General features: G+C 41.9%; 1 protein-coding gene across 1 annotated transcript in view; it reads right to left on the bottom strand.

Moving 5' to 3' along the window:
- LOC118361418 (plexin-D1) overlaps window positions 1–19,045 on the bottom strand; it is a 108,059-nt gene that overhangs the window by 65,482 nt on the left and 23,532 nt on the right. Inside the window, exons 8-12 of the mRNA XM_035741355.2 lie at window positions 5,817–5,916; window positions 4,507–4,605; window positions 2,327–2,419; window positions 2,069–2,162; window positions 1,197–1,354 (exon numbers count right to left, since the gene is read on the bottom strand). Of these exons, the coding sequence (XP_035597248.2) occupies window positions 1,197–1,354; window positions 2,069–2,162; window positions 2,327–2,419; window positions 4,507–4,605; window positions 5,817–5,916 (544 nt within the window). The remainder of the gene's footprint in view (window positions 1–1,196; window positions 1,355–2,068; window positions 2,163–2,326; window positions 2,420–4,506; window positions 4,606–5,816; window positions 5,917–19,045) is intronic.

The raw sequence follows: 19,045 nt of genomic DNA, 5'->3' as shown, positions 1-19,045 counted from the left end.
TATCCAACGATTAGTTTAATAGCCCGGTTACTGTAGGTGAGAAAATCCCTCCCAATTTGCAATTTATTTGATGCTTAAGTACTCTAAAGTTTTACAGAGTTTTACTGCTGTTTATTTCAACTACAGTACAGTACACACCAGCTCCACGACCACGGGTAAAACCTTGCTGGGATGATGAGATCAATGTATTTGTTGCAATGTTGTATCATCAGTTTCTCAAGCCAAAACATCTTGATGGCCTTCACCAGTTCATCTTTATTTGTAGGTTTGGCAGAGTTACGGATTAATTTTTCAGAATGAAGTAGGCTAATGAAGGCAATACATTGTTGCTTACTGGAACACCCAAAGTCATCCAATTGTTATAATAGGATTTGAAGAAACAGCCTAACCCCGTGTGTTTTTTTTATTTATTTTTATTTTTTTATTTCACCTTTATTTAACCAGGTAGGCTAGTTGAGAACAAGTTCTCATTTGCAACTGCGACCTGGCCAAGATAAAGCATAGCAGTGTGAACAGACAACACAGAGTTACACATGGAGTAAACAATTAGCAAGTCAATAACACAGTAGAAAAAAATGGGCAGTCTATATACAATGTGTGCAAAAGGCATGAGGAGGTAGGCGAATAATACAATTATTATTGAACTATTTCACCACCATTTCATAATGCTCTGAGAGAAGCATGGGACTAGTCTTGATAAATTCATTTTTATTTTCACAAAATCTCCATTTGGGTATTGGTTAGCCTACAATTAGGGTGTGGAAATGTTTGGATCATTTTGCTCTTGGTCAGCCTACTCCCGACCGGTCACGTTGTACAGCGCCATATTGTCCTAACGGAAACCCTCAGGGTTTTGTTTTTCGTCACCATAATCTTAATCCAATGAATTAAGATACATTTCTTAAATCAATCCCATATACTGTGTTCTCACAAACAAAGGTACAGCCAATATTAAAAACTGTCAAATGCGTCTCAAAGATGCCCTCTGGTGATCAAACTAGCACTAACTAGCATTAATGGCAACAATGGCTGACACCTAAATAAAGTATCATAGATTTCTGCGGCAACCCGCAAGGTGTGCTGCAGTATGACACAACTTTAAAGGTTGAACCACTGTACACTAGAGTATAGGTTCAGTCTTATGGATCTCGCGGATGGGACATGATGTGTGTGTGTGTGTGTGTGTGTATTCCTACCTTGGTGATCTCGGGGTCAGGACACTGGCTATTCATATACTGGCAGTCATTCCTGGGTCTACAGCTGTTGTCACACCAGCCACACAGATGTCCCAGGTTCTCACGTCCCCAACACTGAGAACAGTCCCCATTGCCCACCCCACAGTTATACACCTCCACTGAGAGTGAAAGAGGGGGAGGGAGAGGGAGAGAGCTTTATTATTACAATACAGCATGCTAGCAACATACAGGCTACATCACGTAAGCGTATGGGCTGAATATATTATACTGAGCCTATGTCAGATGCTTTGGATTAAAAATATTTTCAACGTAATAGAAATAAACCCAGAAAAACTGAGAGGAAAGACATATGAACAGAAAGAAAGAGAAACAGATGAGCATGCCTATGTTCCAGCACCTCCCATAGAGAAATCATGTGCGCTTGTGTGTGTGTTTTGATGACTGAGCACGGTATGAAGCATCAATCTTGTAATAAAGTATGCCGTTTTTCTGGCTGTGGGCCAGGGCTGTTCTTCTGCTCTAAGGGCTCACATGGTAAACACATGGCCTGTTAACTTTGAGAATATACTGGCATCTGGGAGTGGGCGTGTGTGTGTGTGTGTGTGTGTGTGTGTGTGTGGTTTTACTATCCTTGAGGGTAACAGAAGTCCTCGCAAAAATAGCAAAACATAGATCATTCGGGTCCCCACAAGGAAAGAGGCTATTTTAGGGTTTTTGTTTAGGGTTAGGTTTAGAATACGTGTTAGGTTTAGGAGATAGGGTTAGGTTCAGGGTTAAGTTTAGGGAAAATAATATTTTGAATGGGAATAAATGCTTTGGTCCACACAAGGATATTAAGACAAATGTGTGTGTGTGCGTGCATGCGCTCATACCTGTCACGGGTTTAGGGCTGTCGATGTATTTGTCCAGGTGTCCCTTTCTACGCAGACTGAGCTGAAACACCTGACTCTTCTCCACAGTGGTTAGCTATATGGTAAGAGAGACAAACCCGCTGATCGGCCATTTCACCATACACTACCAGTAAGCATGGCTTCAATGGGCCATACACTAAACAGCTTATTTCTTATTGGCCCTTTACAAAGATTGTGTTGCGTGACAGCTACTCTTAGAACATGATTGGTTGTATTCACCGTCACTCCACTGCACTTGACCCCTGAGCTGTCCTCCAGCCATCGGGAATCATACCGCTGCTTGTTCCCAAAGTCACACTCTAGCTCCTCCCCCTAAGGAACAAAACAATACGGCCATGTCGTCATGGCAATGACATTTAATTTATAAACCAATCAGAGGGGAGGCACAGTCTGACATCACCCAGGGAAACAGGGTTTATGGGGACACATTTTGGGATACTGTATATTACCTTTACACATCTTGTTATGTCTTTACTTTCCTCATCCTAGCTAGTCCTGTAGCTTAGATGCCAATCTGTTTCTGCTTCAGCCAACTGATTTGGAAATGTCATGCCAAACATTGGCAAGAGAACATTGTCAAGAAAGCGACAAGTTAGATAAAGTAACAGCCTGGCATCCAGAAAACTCCATATTTTCACAATAGTTTGTTTTGGAGCTACAAATAGTGTCTCTTTATTCAGAGTGTGCACTTCTTCTAGTTCCATTATCAGCATGGTGGCTGTTTCGTTTAGTTGAGCTAACATACCTATTAGTCGATCAGGGCTAATGTTAATTGGTTCATGAATGTACATGCACTATTTAGGGACGAGTGTCATATGAGAAACAATAACAAGGACCTGGCTGGGAGAGAACTCTGTCCTCCTGAATAGTTGGTAACCATTGACAACCCTGGGAGGGGAGGAATGCAAAACATCTAAATAGCCCAGGATAATTGTCCCTGCCAGGCAGAATTTAGACCCATTAATAATTCATCATATTCATCAACATCTGGACAGTAAAGTCCCCTACCTTAGCAACTCATCTGGGATGCAGAGGGGTTTACTATGAATTCACATTTCAGCCAAAACATCAGGAGATACGACCACACATTTTGTGTGTAATAGTGTACACGTCAGGAAGAGAAGTGCAGTCAATCTACTCAAAGTGCTTGTAGTCAGTCATAAGGTATGTATGAACAGTTACATATGGATTGATTTAACATGTTATAATAGGCCAGAATAAGTCACTCGGTCTCCCGAGTGGCACAGCAGTGTAAGGCACTGCATCTCAGTGCAAGAGGCTTCACTACAGTGCCTGGTTCGAATCCAGGATGTATCACATCTGGCCATGATTGGGAGTCCCATAGGGCGGCGCACAATTGGCCCAGCGTCATCCGTGTTTGGCTGGGGTAGGCAGTCATTGTAAATAAGAATTTGTTCTTAACTGACTTGCTAAATAAAGGCTAAAAAAGTATATGACTGTGATGCTTTGAACTGTAAAACATTTACCCTTTCACATTACATTTTTCATGTTCCTTCTGCTTTCGACTATGTTTCCCTGATTCATAAAGATCTTCTCTGAATAGTCATTGCGTTCTTTGCCCCAGATTGACTACATGCCAATTTGAGGCATAGAGCCATGTTTAAGCTAAATAATAGCAAGGATAATAATAGCAAGGATTGCCAGGTCAAGCTAGTTTGGTATTCCCACTGTAGTATGAGACCTCCTTTTCTATACTTTACAACACATATACATCTGACTCACAGCAAAGCTGATGACATTGTTCAAACAACTGAAATGAAATAATAACAGCTATCAAAGGTTGATTATATCTATGCCAATAAACTGTGTGTGTGTTTTTGTGGGTATGTGTGACTAACTGTCCGTCGCCATAGAAACCCAGTCAGAGAGTGTGTGAAAGGGCACAGGGTTATGGTTATGACTGACCAGACTTGGCAACTAGTCAGAGATGGAATGTCACAAGCTCACAGAGTCAGACCCTCATCACTTTTTTCCTCCAATAAATTGAAGTTAGGAATTGGGATATACAGATTAATCTGAGATCAGTGTCTGAAGGTAAAAAGTGTCTAAAAGATAGGGCAAATAGTACTAAAGATTGCTATGTGTTCTTTGAATGTCTCCATATGTCTGTGAATGCCTGTATATCTACTGAGAGATAAGATATCAGAGAACCTGGTGGGAACAGACAGCTAAAAGGTGTTTCAAATAAGTGAGGAGATAAAGCCATTCATCATTCTGATTCTAACCTGTTCATTGCAGTCACTGCAGATGTCTCAGCTCATTCCCAAAGAGAAACCACTGAGGGGTTCACAATCATTCCCACAAATCTCCCTCTAAGAGCCTGAATTACTTGTACCACATTTAGTATAGTATCTAACAGGGGCTACTGTATATTGTACCTGTACCACGTTGTCTAGGAACAGGGTGAAGTTCTGGGTCATCCCCGAGGGCGAAGGTGCAACATTCTCTGCCACGAGACTTGGACAGAAAGTAGCATTCTGGGGGACAGGAAGTGACACACACACTCAGGGGTTAAAGAAAACAATGGTTCCCCTGCAGACATCCGCTTCCAAAAATACCTGTCCTGTTTATGTTGCTGAGAGGAAGGAGGAGGAAATTAGAGGGTGAAGCTCTGCTCTGCTCAGAGTGAAACAACAGCCTAAAATGGACGGGTGGTGAGGGATTAGAAAAACAGGCCCACCGGAAGGCAAAGATGGCGGAATAATGGCAGGATGGGGCTCAACACAGAAAACCAGACAAATGTTATGTCCAGCTAACAGACTAACAGAGCCAAGCTCACTCTGACTCACCTAGCCACACACCTTCAGAGTACACCCGTTTCTATGGACTCGATCAGACTGTGTGTGGGGATCCAAACAGTGGCAGGGCAACTTTGCTTCTCTAACACCAACGGCAGTATGAGAGAGGGGTGGCTGGCTGTACCACAGCAGTGATGCTGTCAGAACCTAGGTATGCTCAGAGGTGAGTAGTGTGTCGAAGGGGTTGTGATAGCTTCAATGAACATAACGAGCATTTCCTGCCGTAACATAACAATACTTAAAGGGATAGCTGTTCTCACAACAATTAAAGTTTGAGATTTTTATATCTCAAAAGAGGTTTTATATTGAGATCAGTCCTCCATGCCAGATTTGGACCATTTTAAAAACATCATTACTAACAAACATTTTCAGATGAAAGCAGCTCCCACTCTGGCACCATACACACTAACAATACACCAGGGCACCATTATACAGCACTGTACAGTAGACAGGAAAAATGGTGAAACAGTGAGCCTATTCTTCACTCTGGTTACAGAGGGCCTATCAAAAGCCACCACCATGAAGAACTGGGAGAGAGAGCCCTGAGAAGGTCAGAGAGGCTTTAACATGGCCCATTATCTCGTTAGGAGTCTGTTAACCATGTCTCCCTGTGTTTTATGGGCTGTTTCAAAAATGGCTGACAACAGTAAGACAGCTTTAACCTGGTATGACTGGCCGGAATGTTACATGAGGCCAAATCAGAATAGACTGAGATCATCATAGGAGCTTCTGATTGGTTGCCATTGATCTAGGGTTTAATTTGACATTTTCCCCGCAAATGTTTAAGGCTAGGACTAGTGGAGAATGGATCCTCAATCTGTAACTAATAGAGCTACTTCTAAACTAGCCAGTGATTCTGACTGGAGTGGTTTAACAGAGGGCTAACTCACCTCAAGCAGGCTATGTTTGGAGTCGTCTTTAGAGGAGAGGCAAGAGTGGCTGTCCTGGTCCCAGTAACACCTCCACCTGGTGCTCAGACAGCTGATACATCTGACACACAGGAGAACACACATAAATAAAGGTTAGACCAGCGTTTCCCAAACTCAGTCCTCCGGACCCCAAGGGGTGCACGTTTTGTTTTTTGCCGTAGCACTACACAGCTGATTCAAATAATCAACTAATCATCCAGCTTTGATTATTTGAATCTGCTGGCCAAACACACACACAGTGGACGAAGCAACATGCAAGGTCAAACAGGATTACACTGGCTACGAGAGAAGATACTAAACATCGAGTTCCACTATTCACGAGGAGCTCTGTAAAGGCAGGAATCCCTGACAGAGCTGTGTGCATGCATGTGTGTGTTTTCCCAGATAGCAGCCCAAATAAGAACACTTAATAACACTGTGTGTCACATTATTGCCTGTGGGTGGGAGACAGATGTCCCCACACCAGGAGTGATAGCGCCTTCAGTGATACCCTGTCTGTCTCGTAACAACCATGGGAGAAGGGGTGCCAGCTTGCCATTTAAGAGAGGGGAGATGAAGGGGTTTGCAGGAACGTGATTTGCTGTGTGTGTGTGGGGGAGGGTGATTAGAAGCAGACAACCCACTCTAGGGACTCTTATCAGGCAGCTTTTTTGTTTTAGATAAATTACTCTCACTCACAAACACATACACAGAAACACACACCCCCGCTCTCTCTCTCTCACACTGCTCGTCATATAGAGTCATCCTGAAAACCCACCCCCGACCCTCACACACTGAACACACAGGTGAGCACTGTGGTTCAACACACACTCTTAGTCTCTGTCAAGGAGAAAGCTGTTAGGGAGAATCAGGGGCTCAACTTTCACTGGGGACGGGGGACGGGGACATTTTTATTTTTGTCTCCCCCCAGTTTTATCATTGCACTGTGATACAAAAAAAGTGGCAATGGTGTGCTTTAGGACCATGCGGACACCACAGATCATGCGGACAAGTGAGTGACCAGCACAGTGCTACTGTCTGCAGCAGCTCACTTTGTGTGTTGCCCCTTTTTTTCAGAGTTGTAAAGGCAAGCAGAGCAGAAACGGGTTACTCTTTAATTGACTGATGTAGCTGTCGAGGTAACTGTTGATTAGACTAAAAGGAAAAAAATATTTATTACCAGTGCTGAGCTAGTAGTGTAACTAACATGTAACGTTAGCTAATGTTCAATCCCCTCTCGACTGAAGTTCTATCTGAAGAGAATGAACTAGCAAGTAGTTACCACAGCCGGTTCAGCTCTAGCCTCTAGTTATCTGTCAGATAGCAATATCTAACAGCTGTTGTGTGTATGGAAATGTTTTTGTCCCGTTTCAACAGAAGTAAATTAACTTGGCTAGTTTTCGGGCAGTACCATAAGAGCTAGCCAAAAGTTGGCTAACATTAGCTAGCTTGCTGACTAACTTTTTATTATTTTTGCCTCAATCACACTAGACCTGAGTCAAACAGTGAAACCAGTGGCCAAACGATTGAAGACGAATATACTGACATTTTTTGACAGCGCAATGTGAGTTTTTATTAGAGTCAGTATAGCAATGTAACGTTATTGATCTGTCAGTTTCCTTAGCTCTACAGGCTACTCTGTCATGGTGCACAGTCAGTACACAGCACAATATTGATGAAGATGAATGGATACAGATATGTTTGAATGCCCAGTCATGTTCAAATCATCTCAGACATAAATTACTGCACTTTAAGATCATCCATAGAGCATCCTATATGCCAGTGAAACTGAATATCATGCCCTCAGAAATGTAATTCGTCTGCTGGAAGTGTAAAACTCAAAGGGGGACATATTTGCATATGTTATGATCTTGTGAAGGCTGGCTGAATTCTGGCAAAGAGTATGATTTGATTTATTAGATTCACTAGATTTTTATTTATTTATTTTACCTCAGCAGGTCTACAGATTCTTCTCCCTGTTTTTGTTTGCTTGGAAATGTTGATACTGGAGACTGTTATAAGAAGAAACTATGTAACCTAGCATTTATAGTGGCTAAGAAATGCATTGCCATTAATTGGAAGGCTGGTTATCCTACCACAACTTCAGAATGAATGGCAGAAATGTCAAATTGTGTATCAATATATTTGATTTATTACAAGAATAAGGGTATACTGTGCAACTTTCACAAGGTGCCTGTTTGACAGAAGGGGTCGATATTGAAAACATTCAATTATTTTTGTTGTACAGTCGCAAATAAAACAATTATTTTCATGGCACACGAGACACCTGTGTGATTTGGCCTGTCTCAGTGGACTAATCCATTGAGGAGGCCACGTGGTGTAAAGTACTTTAAAGTAAAAAATACTTTAAAGTAGCCTACTACTTAAGTATTTTTTGGGGTGTATCTGTACTTTACTTTGCTATTTATAGTTTTGACAACTTTTACTTTTATTTTACTCCACTAAATTCCTAAAGAAAATAATGTACTTTTTACACCATAAACATTTTCCCTGACACCCAAAAGTACTTGTTACATTTTAAATGCCTGAGGACACAGTGTGTTGTGAATTCTGTGAGTGTAATTATGTTTTTAAAATGGTATAAACTGCCTTAATTTTGCAGGACCCCAGGAACGGGAATTCATAATAAATACAAATACAAATGCTTAGCAAGACAGGAAAATGGTCCAATTCACACATTTATCAAGAGAACATCCTTGGTCATCCCTGAACATCCCTGCCTCTGATCTGGCAGACTCACTAAACATAAATGCTTTGTTGGTAAATTATTGTCGGAGTGTGCTGCCGGAAATCCGTTAAAAAAACATTTAAAAAATGTATAAGCAATTTCAAATGATTTATACTTTTACTATTGATAATTAAGTGTATTTAAAACTAAATGCTTTTAGACTTTTACTCAAATAGTATTTTACTGGATGACCTTCACTTTTACAGTTATTTTCTATTAAGGTATATTTACTTTTACTCAAGTATGACAATTGGGTACTTTTTCCACCACTGAGGAGGCCGTGGGGATGCCATGGTCCAAGAATATGGGGATTGTGGCTCAGATGCCCAAGGCACATCACCAGAATGTGCTCTCTCCCGCCATTTTGTGGGTATTCATTGTTTCATACCTTTTTTTATTTCACCTTTATTTAACCAGGTAGGGAAGTTGAGAACAAGTTCTCATTTGCAACTGCGACCTGGTCAAGATAAAGCAAAGCAGTTTGACACATACAACACAGAGTTACACATGGAGTAAACAAACATACAGTCAATAATACAGTTGTGGAAAAAAGTCTATAGGACTACCTGACATGATGGCTCCTTGCTGTCCCCAGTCCACCTGACTGTGCTGCTGCTCCAGTTTCAACTGTTCTGCCTTATTATTATTCGACCATGCTGGTCATTTATGAACATTTGAACATCTTGGTCATGTTCTGTTATAATCTCTACCCGGCACAGCCAGAAGAGGACTGGCCACCCCACATAGCCCGGTTCCTCTCTAGGTTTCTTCCTAGGTTTTGGCCTTTCTAGGGAGTTTTTCCTAGCCACTGTGCTTTTACACCTGCATTGTTTGCTGTTTGGGGTTTTAGGCTGGGTTTCTGTACAGCACTTTGAGATATCAGCTGATGTACGAAGGGCTATATAAATAAATTTGATTTGATTTGATTTTGATTTATATACAGTATGTGCAAATGAGGTAGGATAAGGGAGGTAAAGGCAATAAATAGGCCATGGTAGTGAAGTAATTACAATATAGCAATTAAACACTGCAATGGTAGATGTCATGAAGATTCATGTGCAAGTAGAGATACTGGAGTGAAAAGGAGTAAGATAATTAAATAAATACAGTTTGGGAATGAGGTAGATGGATGGGCTATGCACAGGTGCAGTGATCTGTGAGCTGCTCTGACAGCTGGTGCTTAAATCTAGTGAGGGAGATATGAGTCTTCAGCTTTAGTGATTTTTGCTGTTCTTTCCAGTCATTGGCAGCAGAGAACTGGAAGGAAAGGCGGCCAAAGGAAGAATTAGCTTTGGGGATGACCAGTAAGATATGCCTGCTGGAGCACGTTCTGCTATGGTGACCAGTGAGCTGAGATAAGGCGGGGCTTTACCTAGCAGAGACTTGTAGATGACCTGGAGCCAGTTGGTGTGGCGACGAGTATGAAGCGAGGGCCAGCCAACGAGAGCGTACAGGTAGCAGTGATGGGTAGTATATGGGGCTTTGGTGACAAATTAGATGGCACTGTGATAGACTGCATCCAATTTGTTGAGTAGAGTGTTGGAGGCTATTTTGTAAATGACATCGCCAAAGTTGAAGATCGGTAGGATGGTATGTTTTACGAGGGTATGTTTGGCAGCATGAGTGAAGGATGCTGAGATGTGAAATAGGAAGCTAATTCTAGATTTCATTTTGGATTTGAGATGCTTAATGTGAGTCTGGAAGGAGAGTTTACAGTCTAACAAGACACCTAGGTATTTGTAGTTGTCCACATATCCAGTCAGAACCGTCCAGAGTAGTAATGCTGGACTGGCGGGCAGATGCGGGCATCGATCGGTTGAAGAGCATGCATTTAGTTTTACTTGCATTTAAGAGCAGTTGGAGGCCACGGTAGGAGAGTTGTATGGCATTGAAGCTTGTCTGGGGGTTAGTTAACACAGTGTCCAAAGAAGGGCCAGAGGTATACAGAATGGAGGTGGATCAGAGAATCACCAGCAGCAAGAGCGACATCATTGATGTATACAAAGAAGAGAGTCGGCCCGAGAATTGAACCCTGTGGCACCCCCATAGAGACTGCCAGAGGTCCGGACAACAGGACCTCCGATTTGACACTGAACTCTATCAGAGAAGTAGTTGGTGAACCAGGCGAGGCAATCATTTGTGAAACCAAGGATATTAAGTCTGTCGATAATAATATGGTGATTGACAGAGTCGAATGCCTTGGCCAGGTCAATGAATACTGCTGCACAGTAATGTCTCTTATCGATGGCGGTTATGATATCGTTTAGGATCTTGAGCGTGGCTGAGGTGCATCCATGACCAGCTCTGAAACCAAATTGCATAGCGGAGAAGGTATGGGGAGATTCGAAATGGTCGGTAATCTTTGTTAATCTGGCTTTCGAAGACCTTAGAAAGGCAGGGTAGGATAGATATAGGTCTGTTGCAGTTTGGGTCTAGAGTGTCTCCCCCTTTGAAGAGGGGATGATCACGGCATCTTTCCAAACTTTGGGAATCTCAGATGATATGAAAGAGAGGTTGAACAGGGGTTGCAACAATTTCGGCAGATCATTTTAGAAAGAGAGGATCCAGATTGTCTAGCCCAGTTTATTTGCAGGGGTCCAGATTTTGCAGCTCTTTCTGAACATCAGCTATCTGGATTTGGATGAAGGAGAAATCGGGAGGCTTGGGTGAGGTGCTGTGGGGGGTGGAGGACTGTTGATCGGGGTAGCGGTAGCCAGGTAAAAAAAAGCTTATTGAAATTCTCAATCACAGTGGATTTATCGGTGGTGACAGTGTTTCCTAGCCTCAGTGCAGTGGGCAGCTGGGAGGAGGTGCTCTTATTCTCCATGGACTACAGTGTCCCAGAACTTTTTTGAGTTTGTGCTACAGGATGCAAATTTCTGCTTGAAATTGCTGTGTCTATCAATTCCCCGTTTCATACATCACCATCAATAGTTTACATTTACTGTTAATTCCCATAATGTCTAATCTGCAATGTGTGTTTGGTTATGGTAATTTTGGACGTGTTTTGCAGAACTCACAATCTATGCAACACTTGTTTTGGTTTATTTCATTCCATTTATGAGTTTTGTCAATTTAGTCATCGTCTTTTGCTTAAAGAACTCCTATCAATGTTGATTAAGGTCATGAACCTGATTACGCATATCGAAGTAGGACTAGGCTACCTGGCCTGCATGCAAATGTTTCATTTGGGGATGTATGATAGTATTTCTGATTGTCTTAACTCAGAAGCTGTGCAGCTTCTCAAAGTATTTTTTCTTTACCTCAAACAGCAAGTAAACAAAGTCAGATTTTTAGAATCAATTGAGAATGACAAATAGTTCCTCAAAGTACTTGAACAATATTTCCAGCTCTCTCCCTTGAGAGACTACTCGGCATTAAAGGGAAAAAAGTAATGCTCTGATCCAGTGGAAACGTCATAAAATACCTGATTACTTCTTAAGCCTTGCACAAGTAGCCTACAGCTGTGTCTGTCCCGAGCTCACTGGCGCGGGAAACTCTGACTGCCCAAAATGTTTTATACGATGTTTTCTAGTGTGAGTTTTGGGTAGACCCAGTTGATAGTTTTATAAAATGTTTTAGACAGGCCCTGAATAGCCAATATGATTTATCAGATATTTATTGTTATTAGGATATTTTATACCTGCAGGCTGCAATGCTTTTATGTGTTGGCTTTATGTAGATTATTATTACATAGTTGGAAAAGGCAATAGAAGTTTAGATTTGTATTATTTTCATTTAGATATAGAATGTAGATTAACCACAGACAATGATTTTGAGATACAACAACTATTATAAGTTAAATAAAACTGTTCCATGAAAATGTGCACATGAAATCATAACGGGCACGCAGATTGGTAGAAATGGTAAGATAAATTGGCACTACAAATGGAAAAGGTTGCTGACGCGTGTAGCCTATTACTGGCAACTTCAGGAACATAATGGTAGAATCTGCGAAGCAGCGGGAGAAGGAGGGTCGGGAACTTTTTTTTCTTCTGGTTAGGCTATCTTGATCTCTGGCTCCCTCTTGAGTAATTTGGCATTTGTTGATTGTCTTCATTATTTAATCAAACAGCGTGCTTAAAGCATCAGACAAGTTCAGTAAACCTACATATAGTTGTTTTTATAAAAACACATAGGGTGTGTCTATATAGGCTAAGGAAAACTACATGTTTTAAAATGTTGATCAATCGATTGGTTAAAAAAAAGACTACTCTTCGTGGACCAAGATTTTTTTAGTCAGGGACAGCCCTAGTAGAAATGTGGTAAATGCGCTTTAGATGACCCAAAAAGGGAGAGGGAGAACCCCCCGCACTTCTAAAACTAAAGTTGCGCCCCTGGGGAGAATATACAGTTGAAGTCAGAAGTTTACATACACTTAAGTTGTAGTCCTTAAAACTCGTTTTTTAACCACTCCACAAATTTCTTGTTAACAAACTATAGTTTTGTGCATGACACAAGTTATCTTTCCAACAATTGTTTACAGACAGATTATTTCACTTATAATTCACTGTATCACAATTCTAGTGGGTCAGAAGTTTACATACACTAAGTTGACTGTGCCTTTAAACGGCTTGGGAAATTCCAGAAAATGATGTCATGGCTTTAAAAGCTTCTGATAGGCTAATTGACATCATTTGAGTCAATTGGGGGTGTGCCTGTGGATGTATTTCAAGGCCTACCTTCAAACTCAGTGACCTCTATGCTTGACATCATGGGAAAATCTAAAGAAATCAGCCAAGACCTCAGAAAAAGAATTGTAGACCTCCACAAGTCTGGTTCATCATTGGGAGCAATTTCCAAACGCCTAAAGGTACCACGTTCATCTGTTTAAACAATAGTATGAAAGTATAAACACCATGGGATGATGCAGCAGTCATACCACTCAGGAAGGAGAAGCGTTCTGTCTCCTAGAGATGAACGTACTTTGGTGAGAAATGTGCAAATCAATACCAGAACAACAGCAATGGACCTTGTGAAGATGCTGGAGGAAACAGGTACAAAAGTATCTATATCCATAGTAAATGAGTCCTATATTGACATAACCTGGGACTGGTGCACTTCACAAAATAAAAGGCATCATGAGGAATTACAATTATGTGGATACATTGAAGCAACATCTCAAGACATCAGATAAAGCTTGGTCGCAAATGGGTCTCCCAAATGGACAATGACCCCAAGCATAGTTCCAAAGTTGTGGCAAAAGGGCTTAAGGACAACAAAGTCAAGGTATTGGAGTGGCCATCACAAAGCCCTGACCTCAATCCCATAGAAAATTTGTGGGCAGAACTGAAAAAGCATGTGCGAACAAGGAGGCCTACAAACTCAGTTACACCAGCTCTGTCAGGAGGAATGGGCCACAATTCACCCAACTTATTGTGGGAAGCTTGTGGAAGGTTACCTGAAATGTTTGACCCAAGTTAAACAATTTAAAGGTAATGCTACCAAATACTAATTGAGTGTATGTAAACTTCTGACCCACTGGGAATGTGATGAAATAAATAAAAGCTGATATAAATCATTCCCTCTTCCATTATTCTGACATTTTACATTCTTAAAATAAAGTGGTGATCCTAACTGACCTAAAACAGGGAATATCTACTAGGATTAAATGTCAGGAACTGTGAAAAACTGAGTTTAAATGTATTTGGCTAAGGTGTATGTAAACTTCCGACTTCAACTGTACATTTTTAAAGGGGGAGAAAGGGACGGTCAGAGGGAGGAATGAGAGACAGAGGCATAGTGAAAGAAACGAGTGACAGTGAAAGAGGGAGACAAAAAGAGAGAAAAAGGGGGAAGTGTGTGAAAGAAAGTGAAAAGGGCTTCACCTAGAAACCTCATCGACACAACTCCCACCAAACCAACTTTTTTTCAACACACTTTTAATCAAAATCGAATGTCATGGTGAATTGTTTTGTTGAGGTCACATTGAATTATCGTTAATTGAAAACTCAGCCAAATGTAAATCACAAATAGACGTTGAACTGATGTTTGTGCCAAGTGGGATGTGAGAGCGCACTCTCAACACACAAACACACTCTTCTGGATACAAACACAGACGCAAGGCCCACAGAACCAAGAAACCAGGATTCGCTCCAAACACAGAACAAAATAAGCCTGTATCCTGTTGCAGTGTGATGGTGAAACTCTAGCTTACACATACAGCCTCTCTCAGGCGAACTTGTCTTTCTGCAATTATTAAAGGTCCAATTCAGCCATTTTTTATATCAGAATCAAATTATTTCTGGGTAACAATTAAGTACCTTACTGTGATTGACAATTTGAATTGAAAACAAAAAGGAACAAAAATAGCTTATTAGTAAATAGCAATTTCTTAAGTAAGAATTTAGCTTGGACTGTGTGGGAGTGGTCTGAGTAGGGAGGGGAAAACTGAAAATGTGCTGTTATTGGCAGAGAGGTTTAATCTTTCTTATTGGTCTATTAACAAATTTACTGCATGGTGATGTCACCGTGGAAGGCCAAAACTCCATCCCACCAAAACAAACGGAATCTTCATGCGTTCTTTTCAATCTTACACTAAAATGGCATTATCATCTTTTTCACAATTTCACAGTATTATTCCAACCTCATAGATTGGAAATGTACAAAGCTCAAAAAAATAAAGGGAACACTAAAATAACACATCCTAGATCTCTCGGAGGACCTGAGCCCTAGGACCATACCCCAGGACTACCTGACATGATGGCTCCTTGCTGTCCCCAGTCCACCTGGCCATGCTGCTGCTCCAGTTTCAACTGACCTGAGCCCTAAGACCATGCCCCAGGACTACCTGACATGATGACTCCTTGCTGTCCCCAGTCCACCTGGCCATGCTGCTGCTCCAGTTTCAACTGTTCTGCCTTACTATTATTTGACCATGCTGGTCATTTATGAACATTTGAACATCTTGGCCATGTTCTGTTATAATCTCCACCCGGCACAGCCAGAAGAGGACTGGCCACCCCACATATGCTCTCTCTAATTCTCTCTTTCGTTCTCTCTCTCGGAGGACCTGAGCCCAAGGACCGTGCCCCAGGACGACCTGACATGATGACTCCTTGCTGTCCCCAGTCCACCTGACTGTGCTGCTGCTCCAGTTTCAACTGTTCTGCCTTGTTATTATTCGACCATGCTGGTCATTTATGAACATTTGGACATCTTGGCCATGTTCTGTTATAATCTCCACCCGGCACAGCCAGAAGAGGACTGGCCACCCCACATAGCCTGGTTCCTCTCTAGGTTTCTTCCTAGGTTTTGGCCTTTCTAGGGAGTTTTTCCGAGCCACCGTGCTTCTACACCTGCATTGCTTGCTATTTGGGGTTTTAGGCTGGGTTTCTGTACAGCACTTTGAGATATCAGCTAATGTACGAAGGGCTATATAAATAAAATTTGATTGATTGATCTGAATGAATTAAATATTCTTATTAAATACTTTTTTCTTTAGTTGAATGTACTGACAACAAAATCCCACAAACATGATCAATGGAAATCAAATTGATCAACCCATGGGGGTCTGGATTTGGTCTGAAGGTCTGGAGTCACACTCAAAATTAAAGTGGAAAACCACACTACAGGCTGATCCAACTTTGATGTAATGTCCTTAAAACAAGTCAAAATGAGGCTCAGTAGTGTGTGTGGATCTCCTCCCAGACCTGGACTTAAGCATCCGCCAACTCCTGGACAGTCTGTGGTGCAACGTGGCATTGGTGGATGGAGCGAGACATGATGTCCCAGATGTGCTCAATTGGATTCAGGTCTGGGGACCGGGCGGGCCAGTCCATAGCATCAATGCCTTCCTCTTGCAGGAACTGCTGACACACTCCATTGTCTTGCATTAGGAGGAAACCAGGGCCAACCGCACCAGCATATGGTCTCACAAGGGGTCTGAGGATCTCATCTCGGTACCTAATGGCAGTCAGGCTACCTCTGGCGAGCACATAGAGGGCTGTGCGGCCCCCCAAAGAAATGCCACCCCACACCATGACTGACCCACCACCAAACCGTTCATGCTGGATGATGTTGCAGGCAGTAGAACGTTCTCCACGGCGTCTCGAGACTGTCACGTCTGTCACATGTGCTCAGTGTGAACCTGCTTTCATCTGTAAAGAGCACAGGGTGCCAGTGGCGAATTTGCCAATCTTGGTGTTCTCTGGCAAATGAAAAACGTCCTGCACGGTGTTGGGCTGTAAGCACAACCCCCACCTGTGGACGTCGGGACCTCATACCACCCTCATGGAGTCTGTGTCTGACCGTTTGAGCAGACACATGCACATTTGTGGCCTGCTGGAATTCATTTTGCAGGGCTCTGGCAGTGCTCCTCCTGCTCCTCCTTGCACAAAGGCGGAGGTAGCGGTCCTGCTACTGGGTTGTTGCCCTCCTACGGCCTCCTCCACGTCTCCTGATGTACTGGCCTGTCTCCTGGTAGCGCCTCCATGCTCTGGACACTACGCTGACAGACACAGCAAACCTTCTTGCCACAGCTCGCATTGATGTACCATCCTGGATGAGCTGCACTACCTGAGCCACTTGTGTGGGTTGTAAGACTCCGTCTCATGCTACCACTAGAGTGAAAGCACCGGCAGCATTCAAAAGTGACCAAAACAACAGCCAGGAAGCATAGGAACTGAGAAGTGGTCTGTGGTCCCCACCTGCAGAACCACTTCTTTATGCTAATTGCCTATAATTTCCACCTGTTGTCTATTCCATTTGCACAACAGCATGTGAAATTTATTGTCAATCAGTGTTGCTTCCTAAGTGGACAGTTTGATTTCACAGAAGTGTGATTGACTTGGAGTTACATTGTGTTGTTTAAGTGTTCCGTTTATTTTTTTGAGCAGTGTATATGAAACACAGGAACACACATTTTGGACAGCACTTTGCCTTGAAGGAAGTGGTTAAAAGTGGAAAGAGTATCAGGTCTTCAGTTTACGGCACTGTACTCTTCCTGTGAGAATGGCACTTAGCTCATTATCACCTTCGACAATACATTTCACACCTTCAGACCTCACTGAGGACACAGGGGCATGCAGACACACACACACATACAACTTCGTACATATCTTCTTTGAGATTTAACGTGTAATGAAAAGTGCTATATAAATTACATCTATTATTATTATACACCTGCATACACACAGACAACTCCATTTTCACACCTCTAAACCAATCTGACAAGTGGACTGAATGAACACGTTCCAACAGTTTGCTGCTCTGAATGCACAAACATACACATTGTCATTTATACATACGCACACATACATTATACACATTACACTATACACATACTGTACATTAGCCACAGCTCTCCACAGGAAAAGCATGAACAGGACCAGCCACAGCGCTTAGCCAATTAGCTTACTTCTACTGCCACACTACATACATTTGACATTTAATACCTTGTCAAGACTTCAACCAGGTTGAATTTAAACTATTCAAGTAGATGTAGAAAAATATTTAACCATCATTCCCCTCACTGAGTACAGAGGGAAAGCTATTAAATTCAATAAACTATATTTACCCCAAATAAACAATGGTTGCTAGTCAAAACATAGTATTGTAGACCACATAAAACAACATGAGACACACTGTATATAGCCAACCAACAACATTCAGCATATAAAAGACAAATATATGGAAAAATTACTTGTGTAACCAACTTGCCAAAACTATAGTTTGTCAACAAGACATTTGTGGAGTGTTTGAAAAATGTGTGTATGTAAACTTCCGACTTCAACTGTATATGTACATATAGTTATATGGGGGATTGGAAGTGATGCAGACAATTACATTGATGGAAGCTACAATCTATCTGCAATATTAAAACTGTTCTACCCCCACCCCCCAAAAAAAGTATTCAGACCCCTTGACTTTTTCCACATATTGTTACATTACAGCCTTGTTCTAAATTGTATTAAATTGTTTCTATCCTTCATCAATCTACACACAATACCCCATACTGACATGTTTGGAAATGCAAATAAATAAATAAATAAAATAAACATTTACCTAAGTATTCAGACTCTTTACTCAGTACTTTGTTCAAGCACCTTTGGCAGAGATTAGAGCTTCGAGTTTTCTAGGGTATGACACTACAAGCTTGGTACACCTTTATTTGGGGAGTTTCTCCCGTTCTTCTCTGCAGATCCTCTCAAGCTCTGTCAGGTTAGATGGGGAGCGTCGCTGCACAGCTATTTTAAGTTCTCTCCAGACATGTTCGATCGAGTTCAAGTTTGGCTGCGATATTCGAGGACATTCAGAGATTTGTCCCAAAGCTACTTCTGCGTTGTCTAGGCTGTGTGCTTAGGGTCATTGACCTGTTGGAAGGTGAACCTTTGCCCCAGTCTGAGGTCCTGAGCGCTCTGGAGCAGGCTTTCATCAAGGATCTTTGCTCCGTTGATCTTTCCCTCAATTCTTAATAGTTTCTCAGTCCCTGCAGCTGAAAAACATCCCCACAGCATGATGC

This window comes from Oncorhynchus keta, unplaced genomic scaffold, assembly GCF_023373465.1.
Source record: "Oncorhynchus keta strain PuntledgeMale-10-30-2019 unplaced genomic scaffold, Oket_V2 Un_scaffold_584_pilon_pilon, whole genome shotgun sequence".
NCBI lineage: Eukaryota > Metazoa > Chordata > Actinopteri > Salmoniformes > Salmonidae > Oncorhynchus > Oncorhynchus keta.
This window is presented reverse-complemented; position numbering and strand designations above follow the sequence as displayed.